Source organism: Phytophthora sojae (genome assembly GCF_000149755.1).
Source record: "Phytophthora sojae unplaced genomic scaffold PHYSOscaffold_7, whole genome shotgun sequence".
Lineage (NCBI taxonomy): Eukaryota > Oomycota > Peronosporomycetes > Peronosporales > Peronosporaceae > Phytophthora > Phytophthora sojae.
In genome coordinates, this window is record NW_009258121.1 from 3,959,506 (window position 1) to 3,974,602 (window position 15,097).

General features: G+C 56.5%; 8 protein-coding genes across 8 annotated transcripts; 5 read left to right on the forward strand and 3 right to left on the reverse strand.

Annotated features, from left to right (window-relative positions):
• Positions 1-1,333: 1,333 nt before the first annotated feature.
• PHYSODRAFT_516884 (hypothetical protein) lies at positions 1,334-2,788 on the forward strand (the record flags this gene model as incomplete). Its single annotated transcript, XM_009534774.1, has 1 exon — positions 1,334-2,788. One exon carries the CDS (start codon positions 1,334-1,336, stop codon positions 2,786-2,788), a length of 1,455 nt encoding a protein of 484 aa, XP_009533069.1.
• Positions 2,789-2,914: 126 nt separating this feature from the next.
• Positions 2,915-4,381, reverse strand: PHYSODRAFT_304265 (hypothetical protein; the record flags this gene model as incomplete). Its single annotated transcript, XM_009534775.1, has 4 exons — positions 2,915-3,541; positions 3,623-3,667; positions 3,712-3,858; positions 3,932-4,381. 4 exons carry the CDS (start codon positions 4,379-4,381, stop codon positions 2,915-2,917), a joined length of 1,269 nt encoding a protein of 422 aa, XP_009533070.1.
• Positions 4,382-4,491: 110 nt separating this feature from the next.
• Positions 4,492-6,384, forward strand: PHYSODRAFT_518156 (hypothetical protein; the record flags this gene model as incomplete). Its single annotated transcript, XM_009534776.1, has 2 exons — positions 4,492-5,379; positions 5,440-6,384. The coding sequence occupies 2 exons, from the start codon at positions 4,492-4,494 to the stop codon at positions 6,382-6,384; spliced, it is 1,833 nt and encodes a 610-aa protein (XP_009533071.1).
• An 87-nt stretch (positions 6,385-6,471) lies between these two features.
• Positions 6,472-7,947, reverse strand: PHYSODRAFT_516060 (hypothetical protein; the record flags this gene model as incomplete). The annotated part of the gene is made up of 1 exon (XM_009534777.1): positions 6,472-7,947. One exon carries the CDS (start codon positions 7,945-7,947, stop codon positions 6,472-6,474), a length of 1,476 nt encoding a protein of 491 aa, XP_009533072.1.
• Positions 7,948-8,596: 649 nt separating this feature from the next.
• Positions 8,597-9,016, forward strand: PHYSODRAFT_304267 (hypothetical protein; the record flags this gene model as incomplete). The annotated part of the gene is made up of 1 exon (XM_009534778.1): positions 8,597-9,016. The coding sequence occupies one exon, from the start codon at positions 8,597-8,599 to the stop codon at positions 9,014-9,016; it is 420 nt and encodes a 139-aa protein (XP_009533073.1).
• A 1,060-nt stretch (positions 9,017-10,076) lies between these two features.
• Positions 10,077-11,555, forward strand: PHYSODRAFT_516875 (hypothetical protein; the record flags this gene model as incomplete). The annotated part of the gene is made up of 1 exon (XM_009534779.1): positions 10,077-11,555. The coding sequence occupies one exon, from the start codon at positions 10,077-10,079 to the stop codon at positions 11,553-11,555; it is 1,479 nt and encodes a 492-aa protein (XP_009533074.1).
• A 284-nt stretch (positions 11,556-11,839) lies between these two features.
• PHYSODRAFT_517932 (hypothetical protein) lies at positions 11,840-13,330 on the reverse strand (the record flags this gene model as incomplete). The annotated part of the gene is made up of 1 exon (XM_009534780.1): positions 11,840-13,330. One exon carries the CDS (start codon positions 13,328-13,330, stop codon positions 11,840-11,842), a length of 1,491 nt encoding a protein of 496 aa, XP_009533075.1.
• Positions 13,331-14,674: 1,344 nt separating this feature from the next.
• On the forward strand, positions 14,675-15,084 carry PHYSODRAFT_337153 (hypothetical protein; the record flags this gene model as incomplete). The annotated part of the gene is made up of 1 exon (XM_009534781.1): positions 14,675-15,084. A coding segment is annotated over one exon (410 nt), but the record flags the coding sequence as incomplete, so codon positions are not given.
• Between the last annotated feature and the right edge of the window lie 13 nt (positions 15,085-15,097).

Consider the following 15,097-nt stretch of genomic DNA (forward strand, 5'->3'; position numbering starts at 1 on the left):
TGGAAGTTTAACGATCCATCCTGAAGTCTGAACCAGCACCAGCAAAGGCACCAAGTGCGCGCTTGAAGCCCGCGCGTAGATGAGCAGAATCTCCGGATCTCTAGTCGACATATCAAACGAGATTGATGCACTTTCGTAAGACGATACTTAGCCCCAGAATGCCTATCATAAGACAAAGCGTCTTACGTTTTCCGATCAACGCGTTTTGACTACATCTTGGTTTTTGTATACCAGTGGCTACATTGCATATTGTCTGTCAAAACATAAGACAGTTTGTCGGACACTAGTTTGCGCCATACAATTGGCCAAAAGTGTTCAGGTCACAGCGGCATCGTTGCCGCGGACGCGGTGGCAACGTTGAGCGCCGAAACGATGCAGTTGCATGGTGCGGTAGGGTAAGTAGCCTCTTGTTCACACACGAAGCGATGTGCCTGTAGTTGGCCGCTGGCAGCAAGCTTAAATATCGGCATAATGACTGCACGAACGCGTGCATGCAGTCCGTGGAGCTGTTCCACTCAGAGGTGCAGCCGTTGTAGGGCACGGAGTTACGATGAAGTTGGCAGACGTAAACTAAGAGGGACAAATAGCTCGTAACGGTACTACATGTACATTTTAATGTAGTAAATTTTATGCTTGAGCGTACATCATAGTAGTTGTGAAGGCGTGGCAGCCAGGGAACGGTGTTGCCAATGGGCTTCCCGAGATCCTCCAACCCCCTCTTACCTAATCATTACAGTCCAGCAACAAAATGCAACCACGTACTCTGCAACGGCGATAATACCTAGATCTTATACCTACGACGCTGAGGTGCGGAGGAGCTCCACACTGCTGCGCGGGCGCTCGGCTGCGCGCCATATCGCTGCTGGGCTCGAGCTTCGGCATCGGCGAGTTACTCGGTATCTCCTGCAACTAAGTGATTGAAGTTTGAGCAAGCTGCATCAAGTACTTGTACGAATAAAAACGCTAACAGAACCCTCAAAAGCAAACCCTGGTATGCAGCGACTCGCAGCTTGCTACAGTAAGAGCTCAACCACTTGATTCCGCAGCGAATCAACCAACAGCATGGCTGAAATGTGGGGTGAAACCTGAGTGCGTTGCACGTGTTATGCACGACTTTTTTGGTAGTTGGACTCCAACTCCAACTGTTGGAGTCCAACTGTCCAACTTGGACGACTCGTCCATCATCCAAAGTCCGTACAGTACCGGATGCAACACAACTTTCCTGTGCTGAGACCGGCCGGCTCCAGGCGCCGGCGAGATCCTTTCGAATTTCGAGTCGAAGGAGCTCTCGGCCAATTGGTCCCGGCTCAAGTCGACTTCCCCGCCGTCCAAGATGCCGTTCTTCACGATGGAGGACGCCAAGACGTCCTTCAACCTCTTCTGCTGCATGTACGGCATCGGCACCCTCGGGATGCCTGGCAATTTCTCGCGCGCCGGACCTGTGCTCGCCGTCATCGCCATGGCCTTCATGGCATTCGCCAACATCTACGCGTCTGTCAAGATGTCTCGCGTGATCCTGCTCGCCCCCAAGTCTGTCAAGACGTTCGGGGATCTCGGAGAGTGGAGCATGGGCCAAACTGGTCGTTGGCTCTGCGTCATCTCGCAAATGGGCTCGTGTCTACTCATCCCCTGCGTCTTCCTGGTGCTGGGCGGCTCGCTGCTCGACGGACTCTTCCCTGAAGCCTTCAGCGCCACCGTGTGGATCATCCTCATGGCGCTCATGGTGTTGCCCGTGTGCCTGGTCCCCACTCTCAAGGAGGGAGCTGGCGCCGCCTTTGCCGGCTGCATGGGCACCATTATCGCTGACGTGATCGGCGTGGCCGTTGTCATGCATGGCATGCGCGGCCACCCTTCAGTGCCGTCCCCGGACCTCAAGGTCTCCCAAGTTCTGGGTTGCTTCGGCAACTTGGCTCTGGCCTACGGAGCTGGTATTGTCATCCCGGACCTGCAGCGCCAGAACAGCGACCCGACTCGCATGCCTCGCGTCATTTTGGTTACCGTGAGCTTCATCTCGTGCCTGTTCCTCGTGCTGGCCAGCACTGCTTACTCAGCTGTGGGCTGCCAGATTTCGGGCAACTTGCTCTTCACCATTTACCCGGACGCGGACACCGGAATGACCACCCTGGGCTTCGCACCGAGCTGGGGCGCTGTGGTGCTAGCATACCTGTTCATGCAGCTCCACATTACCATTGCCTTCTCCGTGCTCATCGACCCGGCCTTCTACCTTGCCGAGCGTATGGCGCTGGGCATGCACAAGAAGACAGACATGGAAGCTGGCGTCGGTTATGCCGAGTCCGCGACGCCTGCCATCCTCCAGACCGAGTCTCGCCGCAGCTCCAAGATGTCCTATGTATCCGTGGCGGATAGTGAGCGTGACTTCAAGGACGACCCGGAGGCTGAAGCGGCAGAGTACCGTGGTGGCAAGAACACCCTCAACTACATTACGCTGCGTATTGTCATTATCGTCATCCTCGTCGTGCTTTCCATTATCTTCCAAGATCACTTTTCGGATTTCGCCGATTTCGTCGGCGCGTCGTGCATCACGGTAAACTGCATCCTGCTACCGATCGCCTTCTACCTAATGAAGGCGTGGGGAAGTACTCCGTGGTACGAGAAGGCCGCCGGCGTAATTGTGCTCGTGGTGTGCTTCTTGCTGGGTTGCTATGTCACGTATACTACCGGCAAGGCGCTGTTCTCGCCGACCGACAGTGATACCGAGTTCCCCTACTGCAGCACCGAGTACGAGAACCAGATCTACTACAACTACATGGCAGAGCACGAGTCCTAGGCCTTCTTAGGTTTTCTAGACATCTACTACCTTCAGCTGCCTGGAAAAGAGTAATAAAGTGGCGATACATGTTGAGTTTCTACGATGTTCACCGATCCTTGCCCAACAAGAAACCTCTACAGTATCCTACTGAGGCTCCAATTGAAGAATATCGGCCCTGACAATCGCTTCGGGCAGCGGTATGTCCAGATACTCCACTGTTTGGACTCGACTCTGCTTCAGAAGACCATGGTCCTCCAGACACTTGACAGAATTTTTCATTGCCAGCGGTGTGGAATGCAATAGCTTCTTGCGACAAGCCTCATAGACGGACTGGTAAGCCACGATTTGGGGCTTCCGAGATCGGTTCTTAGTCGAATCGGCAGCAGCGAGTTGTTGGCGCGCTAGCTCTTGCAGAGTCGCCACATCGGTGGGTGTGAGACTTTGCAGAATAAACTTGACTCCGCTGCTTGTAGCGTCCGCCGTCTTCGCGCGCTTTGCCAACCGCAGTTCGATTTCGTCCGTGTACGGCTCGCAGGTGTCGATATTCTGGCTGAGCCACTCGAACCGAAGAGAGTCCTCTTCCTTCCAGATCGAGGGGCCGTTGATATGGTCCATCGAAGCAACAAGCGCGATGAAAGGCGATTTCGCCAGCCAACTCAAACACGTCTGAGCCTCAGGGTTCCGCAACACCAGTCCGTCTATCGAGTGGACGAGCAGATAAACTTGGGTCACATGACGCGAGCCTGGCTTAGTTTTGGCGATTTCTCGGTACTGGGGTGAGAGGAAACGTAGCGATTAGTTCCACCCACAGATAAGTTCATCTAGCTATGGTTGCACCTGCTAAAGCGTTACCTGTTGGGATAGCGATTGGTTTGGCTTCGCGTCAACTCGAAGAACCTACACACCCAATCAGATCAACAACCCGATGGGCTAGTCAATACCATGCTTGCAAAGGGCCGTAAACACAAGTATGCTAAGAGTTCCACCTTCTGTTGGATAGCCTCAGCCAAATACTTTAGCGAGACAGTCGGGAGATAGCCATGCACTTGCATAACAATGCCATCGTTCAGGTAGGTAGACGCGAACTCCTACTCGCATACAACAGCACATTAGTCTTGAACACAAAATTGTGTATCATTCGGTGAGCCAAAGATTACTTACTTGAAGCAACGACAGCTTGGACCCCACGCCGTAGAAGAGCAGGTTGTAGCCAGCCAAGAGCTCGCTCTTCCATGTTGGGAAGTGCTGCTGGAAGCGTCTGGTCTGCTGTTCCACGTGTTCGTCCGCAGCTCGCAGCTCCGCGAGCAGCTCTCCACGTGGGGGCAGCTGCAGCGCGTTGCTCTGTTCCTCGTCCTCCTCGACGTCGTCCTCTTCTACCTGCTGACGTTGTCGGTTGCTCCGCTGCTTCTGAGCCCGACTCGCGCTCTGCGCGGCGGCGGCTTCTGCGGCCTGTCGCTCCTTTAGAGGCGGCGGCTTGGGCTTGCGAGTCACGCGCTGGCGGATCCGCTTGGACGTGAAGTAGGCGTTGGCAGAGGACGCGCCCAGCTCCACGCTGCCGCTCGGCTCCGAGCGCCGCTGCCGGAAGCGCGCGCGCAGCCCGGCATCACTCATCGAAGCCAAAAATGTCACTGTTGTGAAGTACACGCGCCGCGCTTTAGTGACGCAAGTTGAAGTTTTTTTTAGCGACCTTGCGGTATTGCACTCGTTAGGACACGAGAGCCATGGCAGGGACGTCGCTCTTCCGCGTGGGGGACGTCGTGGAGCTATGGCGCGTACTGCTGCATCTGAGCGTGCTGGTGGTGTGTCTGCTGCTCTTCGAGCGCGCCTTGCACCTTCTGGAGCGCCGCGCCGCCGTCTCCGCCAAGTATGAGCAGCTGCTGAGCAAGGCGTACCGCGAGCTCATGATCCTCGGACTCATCGGCCTCGGCCTCAAGCTGGTGAAGGAGGCGCCCAGTGTAGACGGGGGCAGCGCTACTATTACAGCCTTCCAGGTGGCCGACCTGACCATCTTCATCTTGGCGCTGGCGCTCATCCTGCAGACCGTCTGCATCTTCCTGCGCCTGCGGAAACACAACGTTCGAGCTGATCGCGCCGAGCTGCTCTCCACCGAAGATCTGGCCGACGCTGTGGTCTCAGCAACAAGCAGCCAAGCACGCGATGTCCAAGAGTTGGTGCATTTGCGCCTGCTGCGCCACTTGTTCCTCGCTCGCTTCGATCTGCCTCAGCTTTTCCCGTTTTCCAAGTACCTTCGGCAGGCGCAAAATAACCAGATCACACATATGACTGACGTCGGTGCTCCGATGTGGGCACTGCTGCTCGCTGTGGCCTGGAGCCTGGAGGGTATCACAGACATTCTGCAGCACAGCGAGCCAGATCTACCCAGGCGCCGCAGTCTCGTAATCGTTCTGGTGGGGTTTGCCTGGGCGCTGCTAACGGTGCATGTCGCCGTCCTGGTTTACTTTCGATCCTGTGTTCAGCAACTGCTGAAGGCTGCTGGGATGGCGGCAGACCCACCGACCCTGGAGAGTCATCTTAGAGTTATTGCGCGCGAGGAAGCTCGAGCGTGGACCAAAGAGGACGCTGGGCAAGCGCTTTTGACCATGCAAAAGGTGCAAGAGATGTATGAAGCGCCCCAACTGCGAAAACATTGTCAACGTGGTGAAAACAAGAGCAGTCTGGTACCGGAAGCTGTGGCCCGCATAGATATTCGATGGTTCTCACGAAGGTCCTGGCACTTTATCGTGATGCTGTTGCTGATGCTCAATGGGTTCTATTTGGCGCTTGTAGCCCAGTGTGTTGCCTACCAGATCGGGATCGTGTATGAGGACTCGGGGCTAGCAGAGGTGCTGGCTATCCCACTGCCGCTGGTGCTGAACACCTTGATACTCCAACCGCCGATATTCCGGAACTTGGTGCTCGTTAGCAGCATTTTCCGCGTGGATGGCACCACACTAAACGAAGTAGTTAACCATTTTCGCGAAATTGTCGAGCTTCGCTCCGAGTTCGCAGCCAGTTTGTGGAATAGCATGCAAGCGAAGACGCTCTCGATTGGCGACCTGCAGACAGAGTTGGAGGCGTGCGATCCTGGACATTCTGGTGCCATTGATATCGAAAACATGCGCTTGGTGCTCCGACGCTGCGGTTTTCACCTTTCCAGCTTCCGCTTCAACAGTCTTGCAAGGTTACTGTTTGAGCTCAACGAAATGCAAATCGAGTATGCCCAGTTGCTGAAGCTGATTGAGCTGGCGCAAACTGAAATATGCGGCACTAGCGCAGGTGTTCACCCCTCGATGCCGGTTTACCATCACCCACTGCTTCGACAAAGCGTTCTGGGGGAAGAAGATGAAGGCACGACGGAAGGTGTCGGGAACTCGTATTTACCCCCGCACCCTTTACTGGCGTCAATGCCGGTGGATTCGTCCATTTCAAGACGAACAGTGGTCGTGAGTACTCGCTCTAACTCCTTTCTGCCACCGCGACCTCAATTGGGGCGAAGCGACAGCAAGTTTCAAGGAGTAAGCTCTAGAGCTCTGTGTGACCTCTTCCACATCGACTGCAAGCTAGATCCGAACGTGCCCACACCTACAGTTGACTGCAACTTCGCTCACGTCTAGATCGAAACATTCCAGATTACATTTACGCTAGATGCCCACTGACTTAGATCCTTCTAATCAAGTAGTAGTACAAGGAGTACGGTTGTCTTATGCTTCGTGTTCAGCCGTGTAGTTGTAGTAGACGTCGTCTTGGTATTCTGGAGCACAGAACGGGAAGTTGACGTCGCTTTCGGTCGGCGCAAACATCTCCTTCCCGGACAAATACGTCACGTAACAACCGAGCACAAAGCAAACGACCACCGCAGGCACCTTCTCGTAAATGGGAACACAGCTCCAGCAGCGCTTCAAGTAGAACACGATAGGCAGGATGATGCAGCTTATTGTGATAGCCGAAGAGCCCACGAAGTCACTCAAATCGGAAAAGTGGTCCTTCAGCAACACGGAGGCAAGGACCTGTAACGTGACGATTGCAATGCGCAGCAGCACGTACTTGATCGAGTTGGCGCCACGGTACTCAGCAGCCTCAGCCTCTTCGTCTACATCATTGTCCTTTTCAATGTCTGCCATCGAGACCACCGACGCCATCGATCTCTTTGAGCTGCGCTCTCCCTTCAAAATTGGTGTGCCAGTAGGGTCATAGCTGATTGCGGCCTCGACATCATCCCTGGGCAGGCGCTCCTGCGAGTTGTTCTGGTGCATCCCTAGAACGAGTCGCTCGGAGATGTAGAACGCAGGGGATACCACAACCGCGAAGGCGATGGTGACGTGCAGCTGCATGAACAGGTATGCGAGGACGACGGCGCCCCAGTTCGACGCGAAGCCAAGTGACGTTAGACCTGTGACCGGGTCCGGGTAAATGGTGAAAAGCAGGTTGCCCGAAATCTGGCACCCCATGGACGAGTATCCGCTGCTGGCAAGCGCCAGGAAGAGCACCGAGATGAACGTCAAGGTGACAGCTACAACACGAGGCATGCGAGTCGGGTCGCTGTGCTGGCGCTGAAGCGATGGGATCACGATGCCGGCTCCGTATGCGAGGGACAAGTTTCCGAATGCACTGGTAACTTGTGAGAAGGAGATTTGGGGCGCCAGCACACTCGGGTGGCCACGCATGCCATGGATGACGACTGCAACTCCGATGCAATCGGCGATAATGGTGCCCGCACAGCCTGCGAAAGCCGCGCCTGCTCCTTCCTTGAGCGTCGGGATGAGGCAAACCGGGAGCACCATTAGCGCCATGATCACGATCCACACCTTCTGGTCGAACGCGTTTGAGAAGAGTCCGTCGAGCAGCGAGCCGCCCAGCACGAGGAAAACGCAGGGCACCAGCAGACACACGCCCATTTGGGAAAGCAACACCAAGTAGCGGCCAGTCTGGCCCATGCACCACTCGCCGAGATCACCGTACGTGCGCACAGACCTGGGAGCCAGCAGCAGCACCTTGGAGATCGCCACGGAGGCGTAGACGTTGGCGAAGGCCATGAAAAGCAGCGCTACGCTGGCGATCGCCGGCCCCGCTCGGGAAAAGTTGCCGGGCATGCCGAGGGTGCCGACGCCGTAGACGCAGCAGAAGAGGTTGAAGGCAATTTTGGCGTCTTCCATCGTGAAAAAGGCGCCGCGAGCCATCTTTAGCGAGTCACCGGTGTGCGGAGTTTAGGCAGCGCCAAAGTGAGAATGGTCTTTCGCGACAGCGTCGTCGCGTCCTCGATCTTCGCGTTGCAAGGAGCGCCTGGCTCATCCAGCGCGCCCCGGCACATGGGCAACCAAATGCTTTCGGCAGGTGGCGCCGCCTTCCATGCTGGAAACTGGAGTTCTCAATACAGCGTTGGCGATGCAAATAATGGGCGCCATCATCTGGCATCGATTGGCGCGGCACGTGGAACTGCCGACCGCAAGTTCCGGTGCAGCTCCCGTCCGAACTGGGCGAGCGCTATAGATAGTAAGCGCAGCGTACATGTATCTGCCACCTCCTTAAGTTGGTCCGAGCTCGAGAGAGCAACTTCAAGAGGAACCTGCACTCTGCAGTTCGGACCAAGCGGATCTTTTTGCAAGGTCTGCGAGGCCATGTCCACCTGCAAGTTGCAGGCTTGCAGGGCAAGCGCATCCTCGGCGGTTCAAACCAGGGGAAGCATCTCCGGAGGAGGAAACTCATCTCCTGATACCGACTCTTTTCGGCGATCGACATAGCCGTGTGAAAGTCTCAGCTTGCAGCGGAGAAGGCTCCGCATCTCTGGGGTTCCTATGCATGCAAGCACTCAGCTGAGACTCGTTCAACATGGCACGAAGCAGCGCCTGCCTTCAGCGTCCTTGGTCTCGCTGGAGCTCGCTTGGGGCACTGCTAGTAGCCCCAACGGGCGTTTCTGAAGTTGGAGCATCCCGTTCTGGTGCATTGCCACTGGGTATGTCTCGCGTCCGGTGTCGGGTCAAACGCTGCCGGTGTCGTGTCGAGCTGGATGCGCTCGCAGGAATCATGTCCGGTGCGGCCCTTCAAGGTGATGCTGGCGGGAAGGCAACTTCGAGATCCGGTCGAGGTTTGGTGCATGTGCTGATGCGCTCGCGGCTGTGTGGGAATGCTCTCTGCAAAGAGACTAATCGCCGCCCTCTGACGGGAGCCACGCCGCCGGGTGTCATCGGCGATAGAAAAGCCTGGGAGGATGTTGAAGTGAGGACCATTTTGAGTCCCAGCGCTCCTTAGGAGCCCGGAGGCTTGGCGCTTCGAGCCGCAGCAAGGCAAGAACCGCTTGCAGCCTAGCGCACCAAGCACACTTATTCTGTTGGGATGTCTGGGTGTGCTCAGCGCGCTCACAGTACAGAACTTTGTTGTTTGTGTATATGTATGTACTGTACACCGTTTGGCGTGTCAACTGAACGGCGGACGCCCGCAGCGTTTTTGACTCGATCTGATACCGTTCAAAAACGCCATGTATCGCTCAATCCAGCAACACGGGGTTGACCACGATGTGCCCTTCGCTGCGAGCTTTTGGGCGGCGAGCATGGCGGCAACCAGCACCTGCAGCTCGTTTGGCGCCGATGCCCCTCCATTTGCCCCACATGCTTCGCTTCCGCAGCAGCATTGTCGTGCGATGCAACGAAGAGTGATGTACACTCGGAGAGCATCCCGAAGATGCTTTCGGCCGCGCTGCAAACCCACGACGGATGCAAACCCACACAAGCAATAGATCCGTTCGTACATCAAGTCGCCAATTGCACCCCATACAGAACTGCTTGAGCTGTTGGGCGTCCGCGCATACTGTGCGAGTTTGGTGCCGACGTCCGAGCTAACATGCAAGTTCTCCGTAGCGCTGGGTTGAACTCGCGAGTTCTTCTCGCCGGATTAAAATCAGTCGGCCACGTCGTCCGAGACGGCAAGTGTTGATTTGCTGGCCACAGTTGGCGGCGCAGAGTCCGGTGTCGCGGTGCGAGTGCCGGTGCACGAGCGTTAAATCCCGCACCAGAAAGTGCGGGGCCAAGGATCCGCCGGCGCTCATAGGCTCCTCAGGAACTGACGTCGCCGGGAGGACTGATAGAGCCCACTCTTTAGCGCACAGAGGGGTCCCTGCTGCAACCCGTTCTGCGTTGGCTACGCCCCCCGCTCCGTTTGTGCAAATGTATCGCCTGAGAACTTCGCCAGTTGAACCGCTACGTGTCCTAGGTGAGCTGGGGCACACGAAGGCATTGCACCGCCCACCTCACTCAAGCTCAGTCTGCAATTTCCCGCCTTCCCCTCAAGCCGCCAACTCGAAACGGACTCGACCATGGCTCGCAGCGCCCTCTTCACTATGGAGGACGCCAAGGCGGCCTTCAACCTCTTCTGCTGCGTCTACGGCATTGGAACGCTTGGTATGCCCGGCAACTTCTCGCGTGCCGGACCCGTGATCGCGGTCATCGCCATGGCCTTCATGGCCTTCGCCAATACGTACTCCTCGGTCGCCATTTGCCGTGTCATGCTGCTCGCGCCTCGATCGGTCAAGACCTACGGTGACCTCGGTGAATGGTGCATGGGCACGACCGGCCGCTACCTGACCGTCGTCTCGCAGATGGCCAACTGCCTGCTTGTGCCTTGCGTCTTCCTGGTGCTGGGCGGCACTCTGCTCGACGGCCTCTTCCCGGGTGCCTTCAGCGGATCGACGTGGATCATTCTCATGGCACTTACGGTGTTGCCCGTGTGCCTGGTGCCGACTCTCAAGGAAGGAGCTGGCGCGGCCTTTGCTGGTTGCATGGGCACCCTCGTTGCCGACGTCATTGGTGTCTCTGTCGTCATGTACGGCATGCGCGGCCATCCGAGCGTGCCTTCGCCCGACCTCAACTTCAAGCAGGTCGCAGGCGCCTTCGGCAACCTGGCCCTCGCGTACGGTGCGGGCATCGTGATTCCGGCGCTGCAGCGCCAGCACAGCGACCCCACTCGCATGCCTCGTGTGGTGGGCGTGACCATTGCTTTCATCTCGTGCTGCTTCCTGGTGCTGGCCAGCACGGCCTACTCGTCTGTTGGCTGCCAGATCTCGGGCAACCTGCTGTGGTCGATCTACCCGGACTCGGAGACTGGCCTCACCACCCTGGGCTTCTCCTCGGACTGGGGTGCCGTTGTTCTCGCCTACCTCTTCATGCAGCTGCACATTACGATCGCCTTCTCCGTCATCGTGAACCCGGCGTTCTACATCGCCGAGCGCGTTGTGCTTGGAATGCACAAGTCTCCTGTTGCTGACGTCGAGAACAATCTGATGAGCTACGCTGATGCTGCTACCCCGGCCGATGGCGCCGAGCACTCCGAGAAGGAGTCACGCACTTCTAAGCGCTCTTTCATTTCTGTCGCTGACAACGAGAACGCGCACTTTGGTGATCCGGAGGCGGAGGCTGCTGAATACCGCGGCGCCAATGCCATCAAGTACGTGGTTCTTCGTATTGTGATCGTCGTTATCCAGGTGATTGCTTCAGTGCTTCTGAAGGACCACTTCTCGGATCTGTCGGACTTCGTTGGTGCCTCATGCATCACGGTCAACTCGATTATTTTGCCGATCGTGTTCTTGCTGAAAAAGAAGTGGGGTGTGCTTCCAATGTGGGAGAAGATTCCTGCGCTGGCTGTGATCGTTGTGTGCTTCTGCCTGGGCTGCTACGTGACCTACATTTCGGGCAAGAACCTGTTTGCTCCCAGCGACGACGACACGTCTTTCCCATTCTGCCCTCCAGAGTATGAGAACACTGTGTACTACAACTACACGGCTGCTCACGAGAACTAGGTAGTGTAATTGCATCATGGTATTGCACATGTTAAATGTGAACGTTTTACAGTCCATATATCGGGTCTCTACAAAATGTGACGTGTTTCACTGTTCATGAATTTCTGTTCATGGAAGCAAAACTGCTCATAAAGTCATCCACGGACAAAGCGCGGCGTTTGAGCAAAAAAATCGTAGGAGTACAGTACTAACCCACAACCAGGCAAGGCCTTCAATTTAAGTTCAAACATGATTCGTTTCGTTACAATCGCCCAACACTTCACATACACCTGCACTTGTCTAGCCTAGCTCTCGTGCTCGGCCGTGTAGTTGTAGTAGACGGCATTCTCAAACTCCGGAGCACAGAACGGGAAGGCCCTGTCGTCATCGCTGGGATCGAACAGGTTCTGGCCCGACGTGTACGTCACATAGCAGCCCAGGCAGAAGCACACCACGACCACCGTGAGCGCCGGGGCCTTCTCCCAGATGGGCATGACGTTCCACTTCTTCTTCACGAGGAAGACAATGGGCAGGATGATCGAGTTCACCGTGATGCAGGATGCGCCCGCGAAGTCGGCCAAGTCGTGGAAGTGGTCCTTCAGGATCACGGACGCGATCACCAGGATCGCGATCATAACGACGCGAAGGATCACGTACTTGATGGCGTTGGCGCCGCGGTATTCCGCAGCCTCCGCTTCCGGGTCGCCGAGGTGGACGTTCTCGTTATCAGCCACAGAAATGAAGGAGCGGCGCTTTGAAGCGCGAGACGTGTGCGACTGCTTCTCTGAGCGCTCGGTAACATCGGCCGGAGTGGATACGTCGGCGTAATTCAGCAGGTTGTTCTCGACGTCAGCAACGGGAGACTTGTGCATCCCGAGCACAATACGCTCGGCAATGTAGAACGCCGGGTTCAGGATGACGGAGAAGGCGATCGTAATGTGCAGCTGCATGAAGAGGTAGGCGAGGACGACCATACCCCAGTCCGAGGCGAAGCCCAGGGTGGTCAGGCCGGTCTCGGAGTCCGGGTAGATGGCGTACAGGAGATTACCTGAGATCTGGCAACCGATCGACGAGTACGCCGTGCTGGCCAGGATGAGGAACAAGACCGAAATGAAGGTCATCGTGACCCCCACCACACGAGGCATGCGCGTGGGATCGCTGTGCTGGCGCTGCAGCGCCGGAATCACGATGCCCGCACCGTACGCGAGGGCCAGGTTCCCGAAGGCGCCTGCAACTTGTTTGAAGTTGAGGTCGGGCTTCGGAATGCTGGGGTGGCCACGCATGCCGTGCATAACTACGGCAACGCCGATGACATCGGTGATAATGGTACCCATGCAGCCGGCGAAAGCAGCGCCAGCTCCTTCCTTAAGAGTTGGTACCAGGCACACGGGTAGGCACGTGAGCGCCATGAGGATGATCCACGTCGTCGCGCTGAAAGCACCCGGGAAGAGGCCATCCAGCAAGGTACCGCCCAGCACCAGGAAGACGCAGGGCACGAGCAGGCAGTTGGCCATCTGCGAGACCACCGACAGATAGCGGCCGGGTTTGCCCATTGCCCACTCTCCAAGATCACCGTAGGTCTTGACGGACGTGGGGGCGAGCAGCATGACACGGCAAATGGCGACCGCGCCATAGACGTTGGCGAAGGCCATGAAGGCCATGGCGATGATCGCGATGAAGGGGCCGGCACGCGAGAAGTTACCGGGCATACCAAGCGTTCCAATGCCGTAGACGCAGCAGAAGAGGTTGAAAGCCGCCTTCGCGTCTTCTGCGGTGAAGAAGCCTTTGCGTGACATGGTGCGAGCAGCGACGGATGACACGGGAGGGAGGAGCGGTGGAGCGTCGCGGTGACGGTAGTGGAGGAGGACTTGAGCGGAAGCTGGCAAATCCAGGAGTGAGGAGGTGGAGGGAGTTGTTGCCTTGACGGTGGCGACTGCGGATCGCAGAGCGACACAATGCCAACCACAGTAGGGGGCACACGTGATGTCGAGGAAGGATCCTATGTCTTAGTTTGCGAGTACTGTACAAATTCCAGCGTGGAGGGTGTGAAATGCATTGAAGTTGCGTTCATGTAGCAGTTGGGAATCGTTTTGCCAGGTTGGCACTTGATAGGATTTGCTACAAAAGAGTCGGAGACCTGCTGGGGTGCAAGATACATGTCATTTAGGGCGCGTCACGCACCCATCCACCTATCAAATGCTTGCGTTCTCACGATCACACACTTCTTTCGTGTACATCTCCTTGATTAAACGTTTTAATCAGTTTGCACAAAACCAGACTAGGGATCTTGAACAGAAGCGAGCTTCGGAAGATGGGTTCAAGCCGTTGTAACTCTGCTCTTTCCAGCCAAAGCTCCACATGCCGCACCAGAGGGCCTCAATCTAACACGTACAAGTGTTGGGAGTGGTTGCTGTTTGTCGCCGTGCTATCGAGTGTAGATTGTTCGGTTGACTGTAGCAGTGTGTGGCAAATGCTACCTCTACAATAAATACTCGGTCCGAGGTAGATGGGCCCAGCCCTTCAAGCGGTACTTGGAATACGTTGTCAACGATATGTAGATTGGCTTCGCGTTTAATCTTTCGCGCACATGCAAACTCCGGAGAGAGCGAGGGACGGGAAAGTGAGATTGCATGAGTCCTTCGATGAAGATCCTACGACTACTTCGATGATCAAAGTCGCAAAATCCAGAAGATTGCGAAAGCAGCACCATCGCCCCCGTGGTGACCACGGTGCTACAGTTTGGTTGAAAAAAAGGCATTTGGAGGGCATGTTGCAGTCTAATAGGCTAAACTTTCAACTGACGCGCAGCTGAAGTCCTGTATCTTGCCGCACCGGAAGGCTTCCGACTCTCTCAACTCTCTCATCAAACGGACAAGGGACAGACAACTCTTTGAGTTCAACTCCATCTGACTTCAATACGCTCACGCAGGTGTGCATGCTCGTTCCTCGACATCACGTGTGCCCCCTACTGTGGTTGGCATTGTGTCGCTCTGCGATCCGCAGTCGCCACCGTCAAGGCAACAACTCCCTCCACCTCCTCACTCCTGGATTTGCCAGCTTCCGCTCAAGTCCTCCTCCACTACCGTCACCGCGACGCTCCACCGCTCCTCCCTCCCGTGTCATCCGTCGCTGCTCGCACCATGTCACGCAAAGGCTTCTTCACCGCAGAAGACGCGAAGGCGGCTTTCAACCTCTTCTGCTGCGTCTACGGCATTGGAACGCTTGGTATGCCCGGTAACTTCTCGCGTGCCGGCCCCTTCATCGCGATCATCGCCATGGCCTTCATGGCCTTCGCCAACGTCTATGGCGCGGTCGCCATTTGCCGTGTCATGCTGCTCGCCCCCACGTCCGTCAAGACCTACGGTGATCTTGGAGAGTGGGCAATGGGCAAACCCGGCCGCTATCTGTCGGTGGTCTCGCAGATGGCCAACTGCCTGCTCGTGCCCTGCGTCTTCCTGGTGCTGGGCGGTACCTTGCTGGATGGCCTCTTCCCGGGTGCTTTCAGCGCGACGACGTGGATCATCCTCATGGCGCTCACGTGCCTACCCGTGTGCCTGGTACCA